General features: G+C 37.2%; 1 protein-coding gene across 5 annotated transcripts in view; it reads right to left on the minus strand.

Moving 5' to 3' along the window:
• thsd7ba (thrombospondin, type I, domain containing 7Ba) overlaps window positions 1–17,484 on the minus strand; it is a 211,742-nt gene that overhangs the window by 153,645 nt on the left and 40,613 nt on the right. For all 5 annotated transcript variants that reach the window (XR_001664524.1, XM_007570353.2, XM_016680858.1 and 2 more), the window contains exons 2-3: window positions 9,223–9,547; window positions 4,114–4,293 (exon numbers count right to left, since the gene is read on the minus strand). Coding sequence is in view for 4 of the 5 variants with exons in the window: in XM_007570353.2 (XP_007570415.1) it covers window positions 4,114–4,276 (163 nt within the window). In the remaining variant the exon portion in view is untranslated. The remainder of the gene's footprint in view (window positions 1–4,113; window positions 4,294–9,222; window positions 9,548–17,484) is intronic.

Here is a 17,484-nt window from a genome sequence, read left to right on the forward strand (position 1 = left end):
CCCCAAATTAAGCATCAAATATATATCCCCTCCGGAAAAAGATCATAATCTCTACGACTGTCCCTGAAACTGGAAAAATCTAGAGACAAAACAATTGTTATTCACAAGAAACTAACTCTTTATTGGAAGTTATATTTATGCCAACACATTTGGTAGACACTTTTAACCAAACCAACTGGTTGGCTTGGCACCAGAATACAATGAAGATGTGATGTCACTGTATCAACCTTTTAGAACACTCAGTATTTTAGGGATACTTTGAATCCCTAAAATCAGACCCAAACATGGAGAAGCAGCATTCAGTTTCTATGCTCCTCTAATCTGGTACAAACAGCCAGAAAACTGCAAAAATGCAGAAACACTGAGTTCCTTTAAATGAAGACTAAAACCCCATTTGCTTAGAGTTGACTTTGATTAATAAATGAAACATCATAAACTGTTGTCTATTTTTCAATCTCTCCTTGTTTTCCTCTTCATCTCATCTTTTGTGGTTTCAGTCATTTAAAGTATTTTGAATTGCCCAGTTGCTGAAAATACGTAGTACAAATAAAATGCCTTGCCTTTATACATGAGGATAGGACAATGCAAGCTAACACAAGCCACTTCTAAAGATGACCTTAACTGCAAACAGGCTGTGGCAAGGCAGTAGGTTTGGGTAGAGACACTCTCAGAAGAACAGAGTCTGCAAGGGTTTCATAATGATAGACAACACTGTCCTGTTCGTGCTTGGTAGGTCACTCCATCATCATGCAATGACACAAGGAAGGAGTATAGATTGTTTTTATCGTGTTGTGTGCACTACTAGCCAACACTCCTTTGACAAGATACACCTAGGACAACATGACTGTAACCGCATTAATCACCCAACATGCAGGTGAGCATAGATAACCCTGTGCTGTGTAGGTGACACCACTGGTGTGAAGTGCAGCTTTTAAGTTTCCAAGTGACAGCCCTCATAACGTCCTCTCAGCAGTAATGTTAAATCGGAAATCAATAGAAAACTGTTGTCCTTTGTAAAGTAGCACATATTCCCCAACAGGCAACCTTGGTGTTTTTGTTTCCATCTTGTAATACTTTCCATGCTGTCATTTTGTGGTAAATGTGTCAAAAAAGAGGCTAGTGAGGCTGTTTGCAAGAGAACATCTGTGAGCAGTTATCTTAAAGAGTTAAATAATAGGTCCATTAGGCACAGTGTTTCAGTGCTCTATTCTGTTCTTAAAGGCACCGATGAAGGTCAAGCATAAATGGCTGCTGCTCCCTGTTTGAGCCGTCGACTCAGAGCTTAGCTACAGCTCTGGGAACTGGCTCACATAAAAGAGTCCGCCAACAATGCTGCTGGCCTAGATAGGCACACCAAACACAATAGTGTGGCTGTGCTAATTTAGAGCAGATCAAACTTTAGGCAATTACATATTAAAAAAAAAAAAAGGCTGCTTATGAGCCAAATTTAGAATTCAAATGTGCCGAGTACAATGTAGTTGTCATGGTAATATTGGGTTTCAATGTTGTCTTTGGAATGAAATTAGCTTTTTTGCCTACGTTTTTTTCCTCGTCTTTGTTGCTTTGCTTCTAAGAGTTACATAATTTCATTTATACAAAATATGTCCAGATGGTGTTCTCGTTGTTGCCTGAGCCACAGTGCATTGTTCCTTCTCAACACTACATAATCAACACAGTGCTACCCAAGGGGGATAAGAAAGTGTGCCATTATCACCGGTAAGGTGTCATCTAATGTCGCCGTTATCTGTTTCATTAGAAATATTGTGAGCTGATTGGAAGTCATATGCACTGAGAAGACAATTGAAACTTATGGAGTATTTTAGAAATTACATTATCATGCTGGCTGTCAAACACAGTGGTGCTAATGTGATAATATGGGCTGCTTTGTTTTCTTAGTCCATGGATACCTTCAGTTGATGGAATCAGGTATCTGTTCTCTACCAGAGAATCCAAGTGGCTTGTACAGCAGTACAATAACCCAGAGCCAGCGCTGCAGAATAGTTAGCATTTAAACTACACAATTGTCCTCACAGTTTGTAGTGTTTACATTCATCTTAATGCAGCCATTGAATTAGGAATACTTAGTCTTAAATAGGTTGGATCTGTATTCGGGACAAAAATCTTGATAAGAAAGTTACTTTGTTTTTTTGTTTGTTTTTGTAGCAAAAACATTTTATTATTTCAGAAAATAAAGAAAGTGCATAACTCATTTCAGTTTTTTAATCAAGGTAATTTTGTACTTCGATTAACAATTGCTTGCATCATATAAAATCTATTAGTGGTGCAAAGTCATTTCCTTTTTAAGAAAATCTGAAGCTCAAGTAAAAGTTTTGTTCATTAAAAAAGAAAAACTTGTGAATTTGAGAAAGTTTTGTGGAATTTTATTCAATCTAACATTGCATCCTGTTGCAACACCACACACCAGCTACCCACATTGCACCATATGACTGAAGTTTGTTTTAGAATTTAACTTCCAAGACATTTCAGTACCATTTGTTCTATTCTCACTGCTTCCCTGCAGGCAAACAGGCATAAGTTGGATACTGACTTTCTCTTTCTTGATTCTGAATTGATTTCCTTTTTCCAGTCAAGAAACAACTCATAAGCCATCTTAGCTCTGGAAGGATGTCAAATCCTAGCGCTTGGTGTCCCGGTTACATGCCTTTTGAACATAAGCGCTTTCAAGTGAAATTAATCAATCTCTTTATCACACAGGCAGTGTCATTACCCAACCACAGAGTGAGAAATGAAAGTGCTAATCGCACAGCAAGTGGGGCCTTTGTGTGGAAAGGCCAAGTTTTCCCGCTCTGGCAGCCTTGCAAATGCGCATTCAATTGAGTTTTTGAGGCAAGGAGAGACTAAATTCAGAACTTATTCAAAATTCTTTGTAAAGAAAATTGAAACATGAAAGTGTCTTGGGATATGGTTCTCAGAAAATATATAATTTTTGGGTATAAACAAAAAACTATATGCACATACTGTAGTGTATCCACACTTGTAATAAAACCAGGAAATCTACAATGTAAATGTACTTTTTGTATTGACACATTTCCTAATAAACATTTAAACAGGGTGGAACTTCTTCTCAAACCATTTCAGCAGATGAAATCTGTGCACATAGTTGAGTCTGAAGTTTAACTGCTTCAACTACATTGTTATTCCTACTCTGCTTGTCACATGTGGAAGTGTCGGTGCACAGTCACTCAGAAAAAAATATTATGCTAACCATCGAGGCATACAGACCTGCAGGCTTGATGATGTCGAGCAGACTAAGATTTATGCTGAGTGGGTAAGAAAAAAAGTGGTTACTCTCTCCAAAGAGTGGGTTTCTCTGAAAATAAAAGTACTTTTTCTGATTGCTTAGTGCTTGCTATCTTTGTTTTCTAAATATGTTAATGACTCTTACACTTTAGGCAACATACCTAAGAATAGGTGGGTGTGCACGTTCAAATATGCAACTTCTATGAGACATTCTAGACTCAAAGAAAAATGTGTGTTATTGAGTTTTATAAATACTCAGACTACTGGTATTTAAAGTAAATATTTAAGTAAACTGCTTAAATAATTGAATCTATTTTCACACTCTTGGGTGCAGAAGCAGTGGCCCACTGAATGGAGGAATGATGCAAGATCTGTGCCTGGTGCAACCCAGGAACAGTCAGAAATCAGGAAATAGGAACAGGAATAAAGTTCAGGAGGAGTTTAGAGCAGAACTAGGCTATAAAACACACATAGCAACAACAGAGCAAACATTTGGGAAACAAGTGCTATGGTCAAATGAGGTCAAAACCTTTTTTTTTTTTGCCGACATGATAAACCCTGTGTTGGAGAAAACTGACACTAAAAAACCAAACAAACCCAAGAGAAGCATTATGCCGTTAGGTCACTTTGCTTTTTCAAGGAAAGGGAAGCTGGTTGAAGAGTTGATATTTATTTCCAATGAAATACATCCCATTCTATGTTTTATTTGAGAAAATAAAATAAAAACACCATTGTGGAATAAATACAACACATTTCACTTTCTAAATGTTTTTACCGATTTTCCTTTGCAGAAGAAAGTTATCATAAGTGTTGAAAACAGCAATGGCAATGGGCAACAATAAAATATTTTACCTGCTTTCCATGAAAAATGATGGGCTTTGGAAAGTACAATGTCCGAGTGGGCTGGAATGGGAAAGAGAGACGAGATGAGAAGGAAAAGGCTGAGGAAGTTCCCAGTGTGCCGTGTCCAGGCGCTGACCCCAAAGTCATCTTTCAGAGTCATAGTCCAGCCCATTGCTGCCTCTCTTACTCCTGTGAGGATAAAATGAAATTCATCACTATCTTAATAGGAAATACATCCAGAAACCTGGGCCAGAATAACCAGAGGTGGGAAGGGACTGATCATAAGGGAAAAGATGAGAATGTCACCGAGACTATCTGCTTTAAGGAAATAAAACCAAGAACTTTGAGTTCAGAAACATAATATGTATGCAGTGCCACCATTCAAATGAGGCACATTGTTCCACCCAACGGAAACAGTTTATTTCAGTTTACCACATACATGTAGGGGATTATGCAAGCTTCTCCTGCTAGACAGACAACACAAATAAATCAACCAGGCATAGCATGAACAGCTAGATCAGTGTTTCTCAACCCTGGTCCTCACCGCCCCCTGCTCTGCATGTTTTGGATGTGCCTCTATTCCAGAACAGCTGATTCAAATGATTGCATGACCATCAAGTGCTGCAGAAGCCTGTTAATCACCCAGAGATAAAATTCAGGTGTGAGGCAGAAGGGAAATACCTAAAACATGCAGGACAGGGGGGCGGTGAGGACCAGGGTTGAGAAACACTGAGCTAGATGGAAAGACCTACAGAAAAATGTAAGTTTACAAAGTAACAAAACATTTACATGTTTCACTTGTAATTTGTTGTTTCTTCTGCTACTTTTAATTCTCAGTTTGTTTGGGATTTTACTGGGAGAGATCCATGCCACTGACAAGAACAAAATTTAATTGCACTGTAGCACATGGTTATTGAGGAATTTGTTATTGCTGATGAGCTTTTCAGCAAAAACTCTCTGAGTGTTTTTTTTTCTTCTCACTTTGCTATTCAGAAATCCAACATAAAAGCACTTTATGTGCCCAACAGAAGAAACTCTTTCCTCATAAACATTGACAAAGACATTAATGTTAGTGTTTACAGAGATTAAAATAATCCTTTCATCTGTAGCTTAATGTTTATCATTTATTGATGGTGACATCTGTGTATATTAGCTCAAAAAATCATTTTATCATACTGAGCATAAAAATAAAACATCTTTACAACATGGACGTCAGCTTGAATGGTATTTGTTTTCAATTTTGCAGATCAAATTAAAATAATGAGTTTACTAAGCTTTTTCTTAGTGATTAGAAATCATGAAGAGGATCTAATGGTGGATTAACTACCAAAGAAAAAAAATCTGCATTTGATATTTTAGATTTTTTTTTACATGGTGTTTCTGTGGCAGTCCAAAGCTTTGAATTTCTGTTGCTTGATCTTGTTTGGAGAGATTACATTTTTGGCTTTGGTGATTTTTCTGTGTTTTCATGGTGCTGAATTTTGTTTAATGAAAAAATATGTAGAGAAGAAGATGGCTTGGTGCCTGGACGTGGGGAGCCAGATGCACAGTTATTGATGGACGGTCCAATTTTGTTCGAGCTTTGGCGTTTTATTCCAAAGTCATTTTTAAAATAAATTCAGTGTGCACACAAATCTCAACATTTGGCAATCCAACAAACTTATTAGCAGTAATATGAAGCTGCCAGCCTTTACAGTTCCACCAGCTCTGCAGGTCTGTACTTTAAAGATTCCATCTATTTTACAAGTAATTGGAGTCATTTGTATTTCTTCTTACTCTTGCTTTTCTCTCACATTTCTATCACCAGAATGTACTCTTTGTTCGGTTGACTGAACAACCCACCCTGACTCTTCCACACCCATATGCCAATTAGACACCTCTAGCTGCTGATTACAACCCTCTCTCTCTTGCAGCACCGTTTGGAAAGCATACCTGACTGCTCCTACATTACATCCTCCCTCCAGCCTGTCTAATTTGACTATTCACAGGACAAGCAGTTCTCTCTTTTAGGCTAACGGAGCACATTAGGACTAATTAGGAAACAAGATCTGGAACAGAAACAACCTATAAAACATGCATGTCCTGGAAGAATGCCAGTGTTCATTTTCAGATGGACATTTAATTTAATCCCAGGACCAGATTTGTTTTTTTTGTTTTTTTGTTTTTTTTTTTGCAAAATGTAGCTGCAAACTTTTTCACATAATCTCAGGCACAGATTCATTCAATCAAATTATCCTACTTACTGCCCCTTGAACAAATTCCTCAGGCTCAGTCCGACTGTGTCTTAACAGTAGTTTGCAATTAGTTTTAGGCCTGGTCTTTAACAGGCTTTTCTAACTCATAAAGGTGCTTTGATCTATTCTATCCTATCCTGTCATTGCTCTGGTTTATGTTTCGGGTCATTGTCTTGTAGGAATATAATCATTCTCCCCAGTCTCAAATCTTTTGCATTTTCTATTGGGTTTTTTCTCCAGGACAGCCTTTTTCAGCTCCATCCATCTTCCCAACAACTCTAACCAGCGTCCCTGTCCCTGCTGAAGAAAAGCATCCCCACAGAATAATGCTGTTACCATGTTTCACGGCAGAAATGGCATCAATGGGGATGTTCAGTATTGGTTTTCTGCCGCGCATAACATTGTGCATACAGAGTAGAACGCTTCATTTTTCTCTGATTTGGACAGAGAACCTCCTTCCGGATGTTTGCAGTGTTCCTAACTGGCTTTATTGTAAACTGCTTATGGGGCTTATCAGATTATTTTAACAATAGCTTTCTTTTAGCCTCTTTTTGATCAATTTTACATCCTTGTAATGCATGACTAACAGTTCTCATATCAACAGATTCTTCTGCATGTATTGTGAATCTCCTCAGTTTCTTCAGAGTTGCAACAAATCACTTGGCTGTTCCTCAATTTAATGCTTTCTTGCTTGCTCAGAGTTTTACTTTGGGGGTATTAGATTGAAGGAGGGTGAGTGCAATTACACACTACACTTCATTTGTCAAAGAAACTGAAAGCTTGTTGTTTTTTTGTTGTTTTCCATTTGTAAAATTGCAGACCACTTTCTATCTTATTCTATACGAAAATCCCTCCTAAAAGAGTTTTACACATCATGTTGTAAGTTGGTCAATGAACAACCCAAATGCAGAGAGGCAGAGGCATAAATAATTATTTAATGAAAAAATGCAGAAAAAAATTTCAGCAGGAAACACATGAAGCCAGAGACAAAACAAAAGCAGGAATCCAGGGGAAAAAATTACAGTGATTGAGAAAGAGGTGCTTAAGTAGTGGGAGGTTGAATGCTGAAACAATGGACCTGGGCTGACTGGCTAACTGGTTGTAGATGTGAGTGGAAAGAGCAGAAGGCAGAGAGAGGAGTGGGAGAGAGAGACACACAGTGACACAGCTGGTGAGGAAGAGTACACCGGGGGACAAGCAAATTAATCTTACAGTAAAGCAAACTAAAAATAATAAACCTGAGTAAGAATAACTAGACACAATAAATTAGCAGGATAAACTAGAATCACTAAGAAAAGACTGAACTAAAAAAAACAGCAACAAGACTGATCTAACCAAAATAAAAAAAAAACTAACAAATAATAATAAAACTAGAATCAAATCAAGCTACAAAACAACCTAAGATCCTAACATTAACGGTTCCAGGGGTACAGATAATGTCCAAGGCACAATAAAGAGAACCACTTGAATTAAATTTCTTTTTTGGAAAAGACCAGCTCTTAAAGCAGCTAAATATCTAGGTCAAAGGCACCATGCCAGGCTTTCATTGGATGGAAAAAACCTGGAGATCAGCAGCGTGGCTGGGATGATGCTGCGCATCGCGTTGGAAACTACATGATCTGAAGGAATGCAATCTGTCGCCCTGTCTCCTGTGGTCCTCATTTGGTGCCCACTCACTGGACTCAGTCAGCGAAAATCCTGCAGTTATCATAAGGAAACAGATGCACAGAACTCCACAACCCTCCGTTTCACAGGTGGTCATAACAATTAAGACTTGATGAGATGTTTCCAAATAAAAGAATGAAGCTAATTTGGTTTGCCAAGGCTCTAAAGAATCAACATGTGATCCTCCAGCCCCTCTTTAAATAAGCCAGACACTCTGCTGAATTCAAGTGGAATCAAACACATTTCACTGCAGCCTGAGATGCAACCTTCATCACTGGATTTCCACAAAATTATTTAGCCAACCACGTCCTTCTGTCTTTACATTCTCTGTTGATATTCACGCTTCTGTTCCTATCTTGTCTTTGCGGTCTGCCTTCAGTACGGTCTAGTTAACAAGGCTGTAAGTATTTTTTCCACATTGTTGTGCATGTAATTGCTTTTGATTGCTAGCAATAAAAACACGGCAACCCATCCTACTTCATCTCTCCTTCACAGATGCATTCACTGAAAGGATTGGCCATAAAGCACAGGATCGACTATGATGCAAACTTCATTGTCTTTTTGTCTCGTTTTCTTTTGGTGAGCTTAAGGTTTTCTTTTGAATTCTACGATTTTGAAGTTTATCGCTTTTGTGTTGATTTTTTTTTCTATGTTGCAATTATATCTCTCTGCTTTTGTTGTTCTGTGCGTCTCAACAGCATGATGTTTGAAACCCAAGATATTCAGGGTTAAAGGAGAATTCAATAAACAATCAAAATACAAATGTCATCTACTGTTAAATCAAAGTTTGAACTGATTGCTGGCTCATGTCATTTCTTTTGCAAATCCTGCTATATACAAATATTGTCTATCTCTGCTTTATCCATAAGCTACTATATTCATAATGTAGACTAAAAAAAAGCTTTAAAAAAAAGATTCAATGGGTTTCTAGATGATTGTGAACTGAAATTTAGTATGAGGATAAAAAAAAAGCTACTGTTTACTTATTAGGGGCTCTTTCTCCCCTCTTGACTTTCATTTAAAAAAAGGATGAGATCAGGATATCGATGAGATCAGAAAAACACAAATGTATTCTAACCTTTTAAAACACTGTCAAAGTCCAAATGAAAATGTTTAATGCATCACATTTTAGATTTGCGCTGTGCATAATGCCTCTTGTCCAGTGCTGGAGATGGGCACCAGCCCTATTTTGGAATAATGCATGATATATGAGACCCACCTGTGCAAGGTGACCTCCAGTCATCCCTTTGGGTGATATTGTTAGTAGAGTTGCGGATGACTCTGGGCAGTCCTTCCCGAGGAGACGTTAGCCGAGCAGAGAGGAGGCGTCTGAAGATGTTAAGTCTGGCAGGGATGGTAAATCGCCTGTGCCAGGCCTTCTGCTTGCAGCATCATGCAATAGCTTAATCTGGTACGAATGAATGCGTGGTAGGCTGGGACTATGTCACACCTCCTGCACCTTCGAGGTGCTAACTCTGTCAAGCGCCCACTCACTCAAGTACCGACTGGGGATGGTCCAACCAGCATGGGCAGCTGTAAAGAGTCTGAGGAGAACAAAAACAGAGAAAAATAAAACAGATATAAACATCTGACCAGAGACTAGTAAAACAAGTTGATATAAACTTGTTTCAGGACAGCTGCAAAGCTACAAACATAGAAAAAAAGAATAAAAAATGGATTGTAGATGATCGTGACCCCTGAGTTCAGTGTTCTTTATTTTGTACACCATCAGCAGAAACTGGATAAAACTATGACTATTTGCAATTCACTCATCCTGTTTTCTCATCCAATATAACACTTCAGTCTAGTGCAATGCGCGCACACACACACACACACACACACACACACACACACACACACAGTTTTGCGCATAAAAAGAAGTATTAATATTACGTTTTCAGGTTTCAGATTTACTGCAGCACTACAGGAGACAAATCATGTCATTTGAGCACCATTTTAATGAAGCTCTGGATGTTGTTTATGAATCTTTTCTGAAGCAGCATAAGGAAGAGTGTCTTATTTATTCCTTAAAACACATTCTGATATCAAAGACAAGAGTTGAAGCTTTGGGGGTTTTGCTCTTTGCTATTCAGTGATTAACTGTCAGCCCTGTAGCCAAGGCTGTTCATCGAGCTCACCCACAAGAAACTGATTCTATTATCACTCTCTGCCTTTAGGTCCCATCCACTTCCTAGTACTGTGAGCAGCTGTGCAGTCTGCTTTCCAACTGACCTGACTGTTCACGGCCCCGAGATCCCCAGATCCCATTGACCCAGAACTTATTACTTAAAGCTTTTAAGGGCATTTTCTTTGCCATTCTATTGTTGTTCAAATTAGTTTGTTCCTGCAGCTGCACTTCTCGGCTTGCAGATGGCTAACAAACAGGATGAATGAAAGCTACTATTGAGGATGGAGCAATAAGGTGAAAACAAACCAATTTCAGCTGTGGACAAATAGTTAATTTAATGTAAATCTGTGTATTACCATGAAACTTTATCGGTCTCTTACTAATACATTCGTCAAAATTGAAGACAAAACAAAAATCTAGTTTCCCTTTGCTACTTTATATGTGCAGTATTTGCACATGCAAAGTGATTATTTATATTTTAAGTCATATAGCACCATTACAGCTTTGCTTCAAAAGTAGTTGTGGGTATTAATGTTATGTTATAAAAAATATTTCCAATCTATCCATATGCTATTAAAATAAATAAAATAAGCCTAAGCTAATATCAATCTAAAGCATACCACCATTTATTTGATTACTGATGCTAGATTTAAAGGGCATTTTGTAATGTTTTGTTTTGAATAATGACTGCATCTGACCATGTGTTGTTTTGAGCCTAAAACATTTAGAAATGCATAACTTTACACTTGTTAAATAGCATTCCCATTTGTTCAATCCTTACCACCCCATCTTAACAGTCTGCATTCAGATTTAGCAGCTCTGCAGAAGAAGAGAAGAATGCAAATAATTACCCAAAGATAATTATGACACTTTGTTTTAATTGTAAATCGTGTAATTATAAATGCAGCAGAAGATGTAAGAATTATAGCAGTATTGCACATTGTGTCACATTGTGTCACATTATGTCGGTTTGGTTTATTTTAGCATACATATTTTAAGCAAAAAGAGACATAAACGTTTAAATAAAAGCATTCTGGGTGGGAACATAAACGCTCCAGCGGACACCAGGCTCAGCCTGGAGCCCAAAAAAAAAAAAAAAAAAAACAGAACTGCAGCATTTCTACTTTAATTATACAATTTAACTGCTGTGGCTTCACTTTGTAGTCTGAAGTCAGAGAGTTAAAAGCTGGCTTTACTTAATAGCAGAGCGTTTGCTTTGCAGTATCTTTGTTTTCTGTTTCATCACATTGTGTGCATGTTTTCAATGTCGCCCGTCATTTTCTGAAGGTGTCTTTGACTTCACGTGTGATGCTGCTGCAAAATATTAATTCTGTTTTTGTTTCAACTTCCAACTTAGTAACCAAGAAGCTGACAAAATATTCCCACTGCAAAGGTTAGATCTTAGTTTTGAATATGACAAGCTGTAAAGACAGACAGCAAAGTGAAGCTGATATATTTCTGTAACCTGCACCACGCTGGGAAATGAAGACCTACATTTGCTGCTGAATTAAGAACACAATAGCAACACAGAATTCAAAAAGCATCAGTGCAATCTTATGCTCATTTGTTCAATGTATTATAAGCCTGGCGGGCCACCAGGCTTTACTTGTGCCCTCATTAGTATAAGCATTGCATGTTTATTTAAGTCTTTTTAAAATGTTTGCATTTTTTTAAAGACCTTCTTGTTCAGGTATTAATCTTCCAGTCTTTTAATAACACATAATTATCAAGTGATATTTTAAAATTTCCTGTCAATTTTAAAAAAAATGTAACTCAAAAACATGAAGGGCAGCAGGATTAAAAACTGCCCTAGCACCCAACCACTGGGCTTTGAAAGTTTTCTGGGGGAAACCTTGTCTCAAAACTGTCATATCCCTGAATTTTCAGTTTTGATATTGAAGAAAATACTTTAATGTTGCGGAGTAGTTAAGAAGTATTATTCATATGTAAAAAATAATTTTTGAAATTCTTAAACTTTTCTCTCTTTTTTTTTTTTTTACAAGACCACACATAAGACTTAGTTGCAATGCTTTATCAAAAAACCACATACAGTTACTGCAGGCCCTTTTTGGAGTTCTTTCAAAGACCAAAAATATTTTTTTCCAGGCTGTCGAGATGTTGCACATGGCACTTTCTGAAAAGGGTAGATATCTCCACCCTTCCAGTCTCAAACAGTCCACCTCCCGAAGGCAGCTGCTCCTGGAACTGAGGTTATCAACTCAATCAGCTGCATGTTTATCACTGTTTTTTGAACATACCATGCTTCTTTCACCCTGTCTCCCTGTGCTGCAGGTGCAGGGGTATTGCTAGTTAAGGAAGCAGACAGGAGGAGAATATTTAAAAAGTTCCACACCTGCAGGCTCACCAACCACAAATATCAATTAAATGAAATGAAACACAAAATCAGGCTGAATAAGGTTAAATGGCTCATATTTTAAAGGTGCCACCTTTTGTTTCCTACATCAATACCCAGCAAAGATACAGCAGAGTGTCATTACAAGCAGGGAATGCACTCTGGAAGATAGATGCAAATTTATCAAATAAGTTTCTGTTTATTATAAAAAAAAATAAAAATCGATTCCTGGGTTGCAAACTTTACATTACAGGCAAGCTTCTTTTTCTTTTTCTATTTTGAAAAGTTGAATGTTTCTTTTATAGTTTTAAATAAGAGTACCAAACTTGGACATGGCGTGTCACATGTAAAGGACTGCCTTCAACATTCAGACACCTCAGACACTGATACAACTAGATAATGCAAAGAAAATGCTACTGCATTTTTAAACTGCTATGTCTCACGAGATGTCCTCTGCTAAGTACTTACGCCTTAGGCAAAGAACAATAACCATGAACAATAGTATGCATATGATGCTATATCTACCATACAATTATGTTTTCCTCTGGGCTGCTTAGTTTAAATGACTCACACTTAAAATAAGTGATTTCAGACTCTAAAGAACCATCCTGCGCTTTACGAGAGGTATGTTGGAATAAGATATTTGTTAGCTTAAAACCATTAAAGAACCGAGATTCCCATCTTAAAAAAATCTAATGTTACAACTGCCATAATAAAAACATAAAAAGCAGTTTTAAAAATGGCCTATGCTTCTAGGTAATATTTGGAGTGAGTAAGAAATGGATAAATAAAGGGTGCCAGCTTTAGTTCTGCTTCAGAAGAGTAAGAAGTGGAAGGCTGGACTAGAAGTAAGGAGAGGGAAACATCATAATTAAGACAATGTGCAGAAGCACCAGAACGATAGAGACTGATCCCAGCTGAAGCATAAACTCAGGCGTTCCAGGACGGTCAGAAACTCATACGTAAGTGCTTAATTTAAATCAGAATGCCTTACTTTCTGCCTTATTTTTTAAACAAATCACTATTGAAATATTAAAGATAATTTTTGTAGCTCCCTTTGGATTTAGGTACTGTATTTTCTTCATATCATCACCAGATGTTGTCAACATCTGCACTTAGTTTAGGCTTAGATACTTTCCATTGTAAACAAGTGCAGTATACAATACGCTTATGTTATTTTACTTCCCAAACAGTTTGGAGGCAATTGTAGGAAGGTACTGAAATACATTGCTCACTTTCATCGCAAAATACAAGCCCAGTCTGCATCAGAAATGCTTATGTTAGTAGCTATACAAAGGCTCTTGGATGAGCTAAAAAATTAAAGATGTCCTGCATGATAAGATTAATTTAAACTACAGTTTGTAAACTACTATCAGTATGTCTGCTCACCTGCCAACCTCAGACTGGCAACAATCTGATTTACCAGCTAATATCAGGTTGTCAAAAACTGCAATCTTAATCAGCATGTTTACTAAATGTACTCAGAATCCAAATAAAACAATCCATCTAATATGTTATACAAGCAGCATCAAGTAATGAATACTTTTCTGTCTTAAATTAAATAAGGAAGCTCTTGAGATGGATTTTGTAAAACTTTGTGTCATTTTTTCAATGTTGTGGTATTTTTGCTCACTGTTATATCACATAAGTGTCCTGGGTCCATGTCCTCTGAAGATGAACGGTGAAACTGATCACATTAGTCACATCAAATATAGGAACACGAAGGAAATATTTACGCCACGATGCCTTAATGCATGTTTTATTAAGTCTTACAAATTCTTGTTCAGCCTTGGCTAGTGTTTCACTTGAGGTAGAGACAAATAAATCAAGCAAAGCTGCATTAAAATTCTATCCCTTCTGCTACACGGCATTCGGATGAGGAAAAGAAGGGAATAACTGCCCAGAGTGACTGATCCCAGCTCAGCCGCACATCTTTAAAAATAATAATAAAAAAAAAGACTGAAGAAACCCAGAGAGTCAGAAGCAGCCATGCATTTTAAAGACATGTGGATGTACTTCAACGTTAACAGACATGGGTGTTTAAAAGAGAAAAACACCTTGATGCACCAAGGCTGCTTCAGGCATGTTAAAAGGTGTTAAATTACACAGCTAGATAGTCATGCACCATTTACTCTTGTACACACCTTCCCCACTCAATGTAGGCACATGGCTCAATGGCCCTTGGAGAAATCTGACGCTAATTGATGCAATGCCTAAAACAAAGTCAGAGAGCACTGTCTCGTTAGCGGCATAATTCTCGCTGAATATTTTTTTTCCCACCATAAATGTTTCATCAAAGATATGGGGGGGGGGAATCTGGGATGTTAAAGCAGTGTGGGACAATGGGAGCACTAAAGCTCCACAATAAAAAAGTATTTATCCGTTTTGTGGAATACACTGCCTCGCAGAAGGATAAATTGCCCTTTTTTTTGTTTTGTCACATAACAAGCACAAACTTGTATTAATTTGGTGTTTTGTGATTGTATTCAGGACATCTTGAAAGGTTTTCATTTGGTTCATATTTTTCTCTATTTTCTTTGAGATGCTGTTCATTCTAAGATGACTTTAAACTTCTCCGCAGTTTTATCTCTTATATATATCATGTGTGATCTTTGATATTCATGATGCCTTTTGTTCAATAATGTTCTGAAGAAACCCAGAGAGTCAGAAGTAAACCTAAAAAATTATTCATATAACAGTTGCATCCTATAATGCCAAACATATCACTGTAATACCAGTGCTTTTTTATTTCTGCCTCCTTAATAAAGATTTTACTTTTCTACAAAAAAAATTGCTGTTTTGAGTAAATATTTTATTAAATTTATTTTACCCATTTATTCCAAAAATGCAATATGCTAAGAATAACAATTGTATTTAACATTGAAAAATATCAATATTGGGGCAATTCTATTTTTTTATTTAAATAAGGGCAAAAGTATACATCAGGGAACTCTATTCATTAGTTTACTTTTAAAGGACATTGGCTGCATCTAATTTTAAGTCGAGATATAAGAATATAAATGTAAGCCATGCTACTGAGATGTTTAATTGCAAAAATTAAAAAAAAGCATTTCCTTATGCTCTGCTTTATGTTGGCGTACGACAAAAATATATCAAGATATGTTTTTGTAGTATTAAATACATGTGTAAATGTTTTATCATTATATTTTAAATAAGTTGCACTAAAACATAAAACTGAAAATCTATCTAGCTCCCACCTTCATGAGCCCAGACATAATAAGACAGGATATAAGGAGTGGCTAAGGTAACAGTGCTACAGAATTAGTGAACAAAGTAGAAGAGAATGTTGGAAAATGACAAATTGAAAGAGAATCAAGACGAGTCCTTTATGTTGTGCAGCTGTTTTACCTGGCTTCACTGCTCCAACCTCCCGTCTCATAAAAAAAAAAAGCTTATAATTACCACAGAACAAGCTGTAATCCTGGTCACTCTATCTCCATTTTTTTTTTCAACTGATAGTCTCCTCACCTGGGACTAGAGCATTCAGGTAACCGTATCTAAGTCCCAAGTGCCTTAGATCCAGAAGGGATTGTTGCCCAGAAAGGGAGCCATCACTGTGAGCAAAGAGGAGCAGCATGACAGCGTCAGGATTAATTTTTGAGGAGGCCTGCTTGCTGAGGCTGGCAGATAACATGGGTCAGTGGTCTCAGAGACACCTGGACCCTGAAGCAACGGGTGTCCCTCTGGAAAATATCTGTTAATGCACCGTGGGTGGTGGCGGTGATGTGTATTCACGGGTACATGCGTGCGTTTGTGCGTGCAGTCGCATACGTGTGGGTGGGCTGGAGGAGGAGCTGATACTTGCTTAGCCCGGAGAGGCTGAAACCTGGAAAAAGTCAATATGCAGAGGGAAAAAAAAACTGTGAGCAAGAAGGGAATCAAGGGTGAAATTAAAACCCTGCTGCAAGTGATAAGTAGTTGTGATGTGAAGTCTATTTATTCAAAAGCAAGGAACTCTGTGGTTTAAACCCAGGTTCCACTATGTCAGAGCAAGACAACGTTACATGCACATAGGGGAAATGAATCCCTCACTTCATTGTTTATTTAAAGAGAGTGCTGTAACTTAGTTTTTTTTATGACATTTATACTGTTACGTCAAGCCTCCAATAATTTTACATTTAGAAATGCCTTAGCTAAACTGTACATGTCAAGGGCTCAATTTGCACTTGTACAGTTTGCACTTGTTGAGTGCAAACTGTACTTATTGCACTTGTTGAGTTGTCCTCAACAAGCACTTTCACATGAACAAATATAGAGGTTTTCTTTTGCAAAAAGACTAGTTGTTTACTTTGGATTATATACAGAAAAAAATATTTGTGGCGTAAAATATATCCTCAGGCTAGAACATGGAAGAGAAGTTGAAAAAAACGTTTACAAGCAAAAAAGTCCTTCAATAAGACCATAATAACTTAGGCAATACAACCAAATTTCAATGATCTAATCAAATTTCTATACGCTACTTCTCTACTGTCAAGAAATGTGGCTATGTGACTCCAATCAATTGTATCTACCCACAAAATGTCATTTAAGAGCTCATTTGGTTGGTCGAAGGTCATAATCGCTAATATCTCATAAGAGTTGAGTTATCCTCAACAAGCTCAGAACAATAATCAGGAAAAACCAGGTGAACAGAAGATATGTACTAAAATGAAACTATGTGGGGGATTTAGAAATTTTATTTATCCTAATAACTTATGAATTATATAACTACAAATAAAATGAATAGACAATGGTTTAAGTACATGGGGTTCAATGGCAATTTGTTGAAACTAACTATAAGTACAAAGGGGCAAGTTAACCTGTAGGGTAACTCCAACATGGACGAATCAAACTGTGAGATGGTGGGAAAAAAAATTACAGCTCATTCTCACTTAAACTAAAGTACAAATTATCAGAGGATCTCTAATTTCTCCAGTAAAAAAAAAAAAAAAAAAAAAAACTCTTAGCATTATCCAACAGGCGCACTAATCATTGTGACA

Source organism: Poecilia formosa, unplaced genomic scaffold (assembly GCF_000485575.1).
Source record: "Poecilia formosa unplaced genomic scaffold, Poecilia_formosa-5.1.2 Scaffold259, whole genome shotgun sequence".
In the NCBI taxonomy this organism is placed as follows: domain Eukaryota; kingdom Metazoa; phylum Chordata; class Actinopteri; order Cyprinodontiformes; family Poeciliidae; genus Poecilia; species Poecilia formosa.